At 49.7% G+C, this 10,436-nt stretch overlaps 2 protein-coding genes across 2 annotated transcripts; both read right to left on the reverse strand.

The window, feature by feature from the left end:
- Positions 1-2,015: 2,015 nt before the first annotated feature.
- On the reverse strand, positions 2,016-2,425 carry LOC141164842 (histone H2A.J-like). The gene has a single exon (XM_073650465.1). The coding sequence runs from the start codon at positions 2,423-2,425 to the stop codon at positions 2,021-2,023; it is 405 nt and encodes a 134-aa protein (XP_073506566.1). The 3' UTR covers positions 2,016-2,020.
- A 7,292-nt stretch (positions 2,426-9,717) lies between these two features.
- On the reverse strand, positions 9,718-10,182 carry LOC141164840 (histone H2A.J-like). Its single transcript, XM_073650463.1, has one exon. The coding sequence runs from the start codon at positions 10,144-10,146 to the stop codon at positions 9,742-9,744; it is 405 nt and encodes a 134-aa protein (XP_073506564.1). The 5' UTR covers positions 10,147-10,182; the 3' UTR covers positions 9,718-9,741.
- Positions 10,183-10,436: the final 254 nt, after the last annotated feature.

The following is a 10,436-nucleotide window of genomic DNA, read 5'->3' on the forward strand; positions in this document are numbered from 1 at the left end:
GTCTTCGCTCTGCATGTCCTCCTGCCAGGTTGGGTAAGTTACTATATCATCCACCACCTCGTCTTCCACTTCCGCACCCTGGTCCTCCTCCTGACTTTCTGGCAATTGTTTCTCATCATCGTCCACCTCTTGTGACACTTTCCCACCGTCGCCTTCGTGTGACCGTGGCTGCTCAAATATTTTGGCATCTATACAATCTAAATGGAAAAGTGAACAGCTCTTCAGAGTGTCCAAGTGTGGGATCAGTTGTCTCCGGGCACTCGGCATGGTGAGAGGAAGGAGGATCAGGGTGAGGAATATGCGGTCCAGACTCACGGCTACTGAGACTTTACCGTGTGGAAGACACGGTGGTGGTGGTGGTGGCTAAGTGACTGGAAGCATTATCCGCTATTCAACCAACAACCTTTTCACACTGCTCTGTGGTCAGTAGTGGTGTTCTGGAATCCCCTAGTAATTGGCTTGCCCACGGCCTCTGCATGCACCATCACCATCTCATCTCTCTTCCTCGTCCCTTGCTACGTGCCTTGCCCATTTCAGATGGAGGACAATATTTTCCACGTTCACTACAAAAGACAGGATATGAACCGCAATTGTATGTAATACGTCTGACGGACAACCACGGTTTTAAATAGCTGGCTTTTAGGTTACTACTCTTCACAGTGAGCACATGTGAATAGCTTGACCGACACACTGCAACAAACTGCAAAAGGAGGCCAATATTTTCCACGTTCAATACAAATTTCTGGATTTTTATCGCTGTAACATGGAAAGGACCTGGCTGTATTCTGCAGTGCCAACAAGCAAATGAAGCAGAAAAACCGTGTTCTCTGGATTGCTTTTTAAGCAAATAATCAGGATTAAGATAAAAAAAAATTGCCCTGGCCCCTGATACATGGGGCTATGTCTACAAATATCTATAACAGCAACAGCAGACAGAACGTGCAATGGACTCAATATTGCTGTGTACAATGCACTCTGCCACATACCCTGGATCTTTTTTCACCACTTAGATAAAAAAATAACCTAGACATGTTTGGTGTCTATGAACTCGTAATGACCTGGAGAATAATAATGGCAGGTCTGTTTTAGCATCCAGTGAACATAGTTAAAAAGAAAAAACTGCGGTTTTGCACTTTTTTTTGCAAATTCACCACACTTGAAATTTTTCCCCGCTCTCCAGTACACGATATGGTTAAACCAGTGATGTTTACAACTTGTCCCGCAGAAAATAATCCCTCACACGGCCATATTGACCGAAAAAGTTACTGCTCTGGGAACAAGGGGAGCGAAAAACGAAAACGCAAATAGCTCTGGTCATGAAGGGGTTAACATGGCCACCATGTTTATTATCATAGCCACATCTGGTCTTCTGGCTATTCCACTCCGGACCGCATACCGAGGCAGCCGAAGGGCTGAAACATTGGCACATGGGCCCCTCATGCCGTACACCCTCCCCCCCGCACTATCTGTATCCATGCAAACCGCTGCAAATACATTGGTGGAGGAAGGGGCCATATTGTGAGACAGCAGACGTGGTGACATGTGGGGGGCTCATACTGTTTATATGGAGGCAATATGGGGGGCTCACACTATATATGGAGTCTGTGTGGGGGGCACATACAGTATATAGGGAGGTTGTGTGGGGGGCTCATACTGTATATATGCAGGCTGTATACATGGAGGTTGTGTGGGGGGCTCATACTGTATATGGAGGCTATGTGCAGGGCTCACACTGTATATATGGAGGTTATGTGCGGGGGCTCAAACTGCATATATGGAGGCTGTGTGGGAGACTGTATCCCGTGCAGTTTGTGGCGTTACAATGTGTCAGTGCAGGTGATCCTGTGTCTGTCCTCATACAATCCCCCGTGGACATGTGTGCCCCTATACACTGTGGGGTAACATCAGCCCCATGTGAGGACATCCCCGAGATCAGCGGCGCCGGCTCTTGTGGTGACGGTGTGGGTGGCTCTTAGAAGAGCCTTTGGTTGTGTGGATGATACAGGATCGGCTGCAGCGCTCACTTGCTCTTGCTCGCTTTGCTTGGAGACTTGCTGCTCTCGGTCTTCTTGGGCAGCAGCACGGCCTGGATGTTGGGCAGGACGCCCCCCTGGGCGATGGTCACCCCACCCAGCAGCCTGTTCAGCTCCTCGTCATTGCGCACGGCCAGCTGCAGGTGCCGGGGGATGATGCGGGTCTTCTTGTTGTCCCGGGCGGCATTACCGGCCAATTCCAGGATCTCAGCGGTCAGATACTCCAGCACAGCAGCCAGATAGACCGGAGCGCCGGCGCCCACCCTCTCGGCGTAGTTGCCCTTGCGGAGAAGTCTGTGCACACGACCGACCGGGAACTGCAGTCCTGCCCGGGATGAGCGGGTCTTGGCTTTAGCGCGGACCTTTCCTCCTTGTTTGCCGCGTCCAGACATGGTGACGATCAATGCAAAGAACAACGAAGTCAGAAGAGTGTGGAGACGGGACCGTGTTCTGCGCCTTATATACTCTGCTGCCCCGCCCTCCTCTCCTGTCATTGGACGGATCTGAAGCTGCCAATAGAGAAGAGACTCCGGGAATCACCAATGAGCTGCAGGGGGCGGAGCTTAGTGCAGTTCCATTGGTCACATGAGTTTCTCACCCAATAGAAAACGTGATAATAATTGTATTAATAATTTTACTAATAATTCTATTCCGCTGTGGATTTTCTGGATGATTTTGTATATGAGGCACTTTCTCTCTTCTCGGGGATGGAGCTGCCCGGGGACTTGTTACATCCATCGCTCCCGATCTGCACCAGTGACTCCATGAAGGGGGACAGGATCTGGGACTTGGAGCAGAAGAAAATGCTGAATATTCTGTTCTGTGTTCTGAATATGGTCATAAAGTTCTATTTACCCCAATATAATGCTAGAATTCATCTATATAGTGCAGTACACCCCTATATACCGCTGTGTGTGATGTGTGGAGTCCTCGTTCTCTATTATCCACATGGACACAAGATTATCCCGGATGATTGGATCAGTATTAAATGTAGTAAATGTAATCAGTGCGGTAACTTTATTAATAATGACTGCGCTCCGGATAAGGAGAAACATTACAGGTGCTCAGTCCTGCACTAAGATCCCTTCACACCCTAGCCGCTGATGTCCCCACAGTATCCGCATGATGTTACAAAGATCCGGACATTTGTGTTAAAAATCGCTAATTGGTCGCTGGCGCTGCCCGCGACCAATCACCGATTTGGGCGCCAAATTTAAATATCACCGCGACCAATCAGCACAGCGGTGTTTAAATGTGGAGCCAAGATCGGTGATTGGTCGCGTCCGATATTTAAATTTGGCGCCCAAATCGGTGATTGGTCGCGGACGATTTTGGCGCCAAATTTAAACACCGCTCTGCTGATTGGTCGCTGCCGACGACCAATCAGCGATTTTGGTGCCAAACTTAAACCCCCTCTCTGTATCGCTCTGCTGATTGGTCGGCGGCCGCGACCAATCAGCAGTATTGGCGCCAAATTTAAACACAGCTCTGCTGATTGGTCGCGACTAGTCAGCGATTTTGGTGCCAAATTTAAACACGCTCTCCAGTCCTCACTAACACGGTTCACAGATTGGTCGCGGCCGCCGTCCGCGACCAATCACCGATATTGCCGCCAAATTTAAACACCGCTTTGCTGATTGCGCCCCGTCGGCCGCATACCTATTCTAGAATACCCGATGCGTTAGAATCGGGCCACCATCTAGTATAGTATAATGCACTCCCCATAGTCCTACATCTAGTATAATGCACTCCCCATAGTCCTCCATATAGCATAATGCACTCCCCATAGTCCTCCATATTGTATAATGCACTCCCCATAGTCCTCCATATTGTATAATGCACTCCCCATAGTCCTCCATATTGTATAATGCACTCCCCATAGTCCTCCATATTGTATAATGCACTCCCCATAGTCCTCCATATTGTATAATGCACAGCCCATAGTCCTCCATCTAGTATAATGCACTCCCCATAGTCCTCCATATTGTATAAGGCACTCCCCATAGTCCTCTATATTGTATAATGCACTCCCCATAGTCCTCCATATTGTATAATGCACTCCCCATAGTCCTCCATCTAGTATAATGCACTCCCCATAGTCCTCCATCTAGTATAATGCACACCCCATAGTACTCCATCTAGTATAATGCACTCCCCATAGTCCTCCATCTAGTATAATGCACACCCCATAGTCCTCCATCTATTATAATGCACTCCCCATAGTCCTCCATACAGTATAATGCACTCCCCATAGTCCTCCATCTAGTATAATGCACTCCCCATAGTCCTCCATCTACACTGCTCAAAAAATAAAGGGAACACTAAAATAACCCATCCTAGATCTGAATGAATGAAATATTCTCATTGAATACTTTGTTCTGTACAAAGTTGAATGTGCTGACAACAAAATCACACAAACAAATCATCAATGGAAATCAAGTTTATTAACCAGTGGAGGCCTGGATGTGGAGTCACCCCCAAAATTAAAGAGGAAAAACACACTACAGGCTGATCCAACTTTGATGTAATGTACTTAAAACAAGTCAAAATGAGGCTCAGTATTGTGTGTGGCCTCCACGAGCCTGTATGACCTCCCTACAACGCCTGGGCATACTCCTGTTGAGGCTGAGTATTGTGTGTGGCCTCCACGTGCCTGTATGACCTCCCTACAACGCCTGGGCATGCTCCTGATGAGGCTGAGTATTGTGTGTGGCCTCCACGTGCCTGTATGACCTCCCTACAAAGCCTGGGCATGCTCCTGATGAGGCTGAGTATTGTGTGTGGCCTCCACGTGCCTGTATGACCTCCCAACAATGCCTGGGCATGCTACTGATGAGGCTCAGTATTGTGTGTGGCCTCCACGTGCCTGTATGACCTCTCTACAACGCCTGGGCATGCTCCTGATGAGGCTGAGTATTGTGTGTGGCCTCCACGTGCCTGTATGACCTCCCTACAATGCCTGGGCATGCTCCTGATGAGGCTGAGTATTGTGTGTGGCCTCCACGAGCCTGTATGACCTCCCTACAAAGCCTGGGCATGCTCCTGATCAGGCTGAGTATTGTGTGTGGCCTCCACGTGCCTGTATGACCTCCCTACAACGCCTGGGCATGCTCCTGATGAGGCGGAGTATTGTGTGTGGCCTCCACGTGCCTGTATGACCTCCCTACAACGCCTGGGCATGCTCCTGATGAGGCTGAGTATTGTGTGTGGCCTCCACGTGCCTGTATGACCTCCCTACAACGCCTGGGCATGCTCCTGATGAGGCTGAGTATTGTGCGTGGCCTCCACGTGCCTGTATGACCTCAATACAACGCCTGGGCATGCTCCTGATGAGGCTGAGTATTGTGTGTGGCCTCCACGTGCCTGTATGACCTCCCTACAAAGCCTGGGCATGCTCCTGATGAGGTTGCGGATGGTCTCCTGTGGGATCTCCTCCCAGACCTGGACTAAAGCATCTTATTCGGGTGCTTTGCTGCCATGTGCCTGATCAGCAGGATGGTGGTGGTCAGGCTGGTCGTTTTGCCACCCCTGCTGATGCTGGCCTGGCAGGTGGTGCAAATGGCCTTTTTGGGGTTATCTGCAGTGTCTTTAAAAAACAACCAGACTTGGGAAGACCTACCGGTTGTACTGGCAACTTTCTTCGTGTTGGTGTTACGGGGAACGGTTGCCCGCCTTCTGTCTGCGGCCACCACACTGCTTCTTCCTGCCTGTTGGGGTGTTCTGCCTCCCTCCCCCTGTGTGCTGCTGTCCTCCTGCCAGGTTGGGTCAGTTACTATATCATCCACCACCTCGTCTTCCACACCCTGGTCCTCCTCCTGACTTTCTGGCAATTGTCTCATCATCGTCCACTTCTTGTGACACTTTCCCACCGTCGCCTTCGTGTGACCGCGGCTGCTCAAGTATTTTGGCATCTATACAATCTAAATGGAAAAGTGAACAGTTCTTCAGAGCGTCCAAGTGTGGGATCAGTTGTCTCTGGGCACTCAGCTTGGTGGGAGGAAGGAGGATCAGGGTGAGGAATATGCGGTCCAGACTCACGGCTACTGAGACTTTACCGTGTGGAAGACAGGGTGGTGGTGGTGGTGGCTAAGTGACTGGAAGCATTATCCGTTATCCAACCAATAACCTTTTCACACTGCTCTGTGGTCAGCAGTGGTGTTCTGCAATCCCCTAGTAATTGGGACAGGAAGTTTGAGTGAGAAGATGTGGGTATTTTTTGCGGCACAATTTCAGCTAGCCCACCGCCTCTGCATGCACCATCACAATCACATCTCCCTTCCTCGTCCCTTGCTACGTGCCTTGCCCATTTTAGATGGAGGACAATATTTTCCACGTTCACTACAAAAGACTGGATATGAACTGCAGTTGTATGTAATACGTCTGACGGACAACCACGTTTTTAAATAGCTGGCTTTTAGGTTACTATTCTTCACAGGGAGCACATGTGATTAGCTTGACCGACACACTGCAACAAACTGCAAATGGAGGCCAATATTTTCCACGTTCAATACAAATTTCTGGATTTTTATCGCTGTAATATGGAAAGGACCTCGCTGTATTCTGCAGTGCCAACAAGCAAATGAAGTTGAAAAATGGTGTTCTCTGGATTGCTTTTTAAGCAAATAATCAGGATTAAGATAAAAAAAAATTGCCCTGGCCCCTGATACATGGGGCTATGTCTACAAATATCTTTAACAGCAGCAGCAGACAGAACGTGCAATGGACTTTCTATTGCTGTGTACAATGCACTCTGCCACATACCCTGCCTAACTCCTGCTATCATTACTAAATATATGCAGCTGGATTAGTCCTCAAAATACTCGCCGAGCTTGTCGAGCACACTGATGCTCGGGCGAGTACTGAGTAGTGGCAAGCATGTTCGCTCATCACTAGTAGAGACCCATAACTTGTTATACAAAATACTTTTTCAAAAACCTTGCTTCAGTGTTGGCTCCAGCACAGAGCCTGCACTAAACCAGGCACATGTCAGCTGATCTATACAGCTGACATGTGCCCGCAACAGCCGCGGGTGGAATCGCGATCCACCCACGACTGCTAACTAGTTAGAGATTGACAGAGGCATTTAACTTGCGTAAACCTGATGCACATCAATTACCCTGTCCATCGGTCACCCCATCAAATGATCGCGGGTCACCGATGGGTTGGTATGACAACCCGGGGTCTGCAGGAGACCCCTGTGGTTATCATGGCCAAATTGCTATGAGCGCTGACCAGTGATCGGCGCTCATAGTAAGTGAGCATTTCTGCTACAGAGAGGAGATCTGCTCATCGCTTCATTAACTCCCATGGAGATGATCAAAACAAGCAGAAAGTGTAAAAAAATGTTTTCAAAAATATTAAAAAAATAAAAAATATATAAAAGTTTAAATCACCCCCCTTTCGCCCCATTCAAAATATAACAAGAATCACACATACACATATTTGGTATCGCTGCCTTCAGAATCGCCCCATCTATCAATATAAAAAAAAATTAATCTGATCGGTAAAAGGTGTAACAAGAAAAAATTCTAAACGCCAGAATTACGTTTCTGGTCACTGAAACCTTGCAATAAAATACATTAACGGGCGATCAAAACATCTACACCAAAATCTATATATATATAATCGTCTTATCCCGTCTGTCTGTCCAGGAAATCCCGCGTCGCTCATTGGTCCGGCAGCGGCCAATCAGCGATGCGGCATTTCTGAAAAAAGATGGCGGCCGTTAGCGGCTCATCTGCGGGACGGAGCTCAGCGGCATTTCTGAAAAAAGATGGCGGCCGTTAGCGGCTCATCTGCGGGACGGAGCTCAGCGGCAATGCAGCCGGGAGATGACCGGCGCGAGGCGCTCATCTCCCGAACGCCAGCGACGCTGACCTCCATGTGGCTAGGGTGTCAAGGGAGGAACGGAGAGCGGCGCTGCGGGTCGGAATACTGCTGCTGCGAGCGCCCGCTCATGTCCCGGCACCTCGCAGCGGAAGTAGCCGTACAGGCAGCGGCGCTCCCCGGTCCTCACCAATACGATTCCGCTCCCCGATCCTCACCAATACGATTCGCTGATTGGTCGCGGTCTCCGCACCCGACCAATCTGTGATCTTGGCGCAAAAGTTAAACACCGCTGTGCTGATTGGTCGCGGCTGCTGCCCGCGACCAATCACCGATTTGGGCGCCACATTTAAATAGCTGCCGCGACCAATCACCGATCTTGGCGCCACATTTAAACACTGCTGTGCTGATTGGTCGCGGCCGCTGCCCTCGACCAATTACCAATTTGGGCGCCACATTTAAATAGCGGCCGCGACCAATCACCGATCTTGGCGCCACATTTAAACACTGCTGTGCTGATTGGTCGTGGACGCTGCTCTGCTGATTGCGCCCGGTCGGCCGCATACATATTCTAGAATACCTGATGCGTTAGAATCGGGCCACCATCTAGTAGTATCAAGAAAAACGTCAGCTCGACACGCAAAAAAAAAAGCCCTCACCCGACCCCAGATCCTGAAAAATAGAGACTTTTTTTAAGCAAACTTTGGATCTTTTTTCACCACTTAGATAAAAATATAACCTAGACATGTTTGGTGCCTACGAACTCGTAATGACCTGGAGAATAATAATGGCAGCTCAGTGTCAGCAATCAATGAACATGGTAAAAAAAAAAAAAAAAACTGTGTTTTTGCACTTTTTTTTGCAATTTCACCACACTTGAAATTTTTTCCCCGTTCTCCAGTACACGATATGGTAAAACCAGTGATGTTTACAACTTGTCCCGCAGAAAATAATCCCTCACACGGCCATATTCCAGTCCGGACGGCAGAGGCAGCCGAAGGGCTGAAATATTGGCACATGGGCCCCTCCATGACGTACCCCACCCCCTGCCACCGATATCTGCATCCATCCAAACAGCTGCGAATACATTGGTGGAGAGCCGGGCCGTATTGTGAGACAGCAGACGTGGTGACATGTGGGGGGCTCATACTGTATATATGGAGGCTATGTGGGGGGCTCATACTGTATATATGGAGGCTATATGGGGGGCTCATACTGTATATATGGAGGCTATATGGGGGGCTCATACTGTATATATGGAGGCTATGTGGGGGGCTCACACTGTATATATGGAGGTTATGTGGGGGGCTCACTGTATATATGGAGGCTATATGGGGGGCTCATACTGTATATATGGAGGCTATATGGGGGGCTCATACTGTATATATGGAGGTTGTGTGGGGGGCTCATACTGTACATATGGAGGCTATATGGGGATCATACTGTATATATGGAGGCTATGTGGGGGGCTCACACTGTACATCCTCCCGATACTCCAGAATCCGTTACATCAGTCTCCACAGCGGAGAATTAGGAGCCGGAGTATCAGACACTAATGAGGGACATTTCCCGTGAACATCCGCCGACTCCTCTCCCCCCACACGGATGTGAGGATTTATGTGACCAAGCATTAACCCATTCATCTCCTCGCACTAGTATCCCGTGCAGTTTGTGGCGTTACAATGTGTTAGTGCAGGTAATCCTGTGTCTGTCCTCATACAATCCCCCGTGGACATGTGTTCCCCCATACACTGTGTGGGGTAACATCAGCCCCATGAGAGGACACCCCCGAGATCAGCGGCGCCGGCTCTTGTGGTGACGGTGTGGGTGGCTCTTAGAAGAGCCTTTGGTTGTGTGGATGATACAGGATCGGCTGCAGCGCTCACTTGCTCTTGCTCGCTTTGCTTGGCGACTTGCTGCTCTCGGTCTTCTTGGGCAGTAGCACGGCCTGGATGTTGGGCAGGACGCCCCCTTGGGCGATGGTCACCCCACCCAGCAGCCTGTTCAGCTCCTCGTCATTGCGCACCGCCAGCTGCAGGTGGCGGGGGATGATGCGGGTCTTCTTGTTGTCCCGGGCGGCATTACCGGCCAATTCTAGGATCTCAGCGGTCAGATACTCCAGCACAGCGGCCAGATAGACCGGAGCGCCGGCGCCCACCCTCTCGGCGTAATTGCCCTTGCGGAGAAGTCTGTGCACACGGCCGACCGGGAACTGCAGTCCTGCCCGGGATGAGCGGGTCTTGGCTTTAGCGCGGACCTTTCCTCCTTGTTTGCCGCGTCCAGACATGGTGACGATCAATGCAGACAACAACGGAGACAGAAGAGTGTGGAGACGGGACCGTGTTCTGCGCCTTATATACTCTGCTGCCCCGCCCTCCTCTCCTGTCATTGGATGGATCTGATGCTGCCAATAGAGAAGAGACTCGGGGAATCACCAATGAGCTGCAGGGGGCGGAGCTTAGCCAGTTCCATTGGTCACATGAGTTTCTCACCCAATAGAAAACGTGATAATAATTGTATTAATAATCTTACTAATAATTCTATTCCGCTGTGGATTTTCTGGATGATTTTGTATAT

This window comes from Phyllobates terribilis, unplaced genomic scaffold (genome assembly GCF_046119375.1).
Source record: "Phyllobates terribilis strain yellow unplaced genomic scaffold, ASM4611937v1 Scaffold_10__3_contigs__length_209671492, whole genome shotgun sequence".
Taxonomy (NCBI): Eukaryota; Metazoa; Chordata; class Amphibia; order Anura; family Dendrobatidae; genus Phyllobates; species Phyllobates terribilis.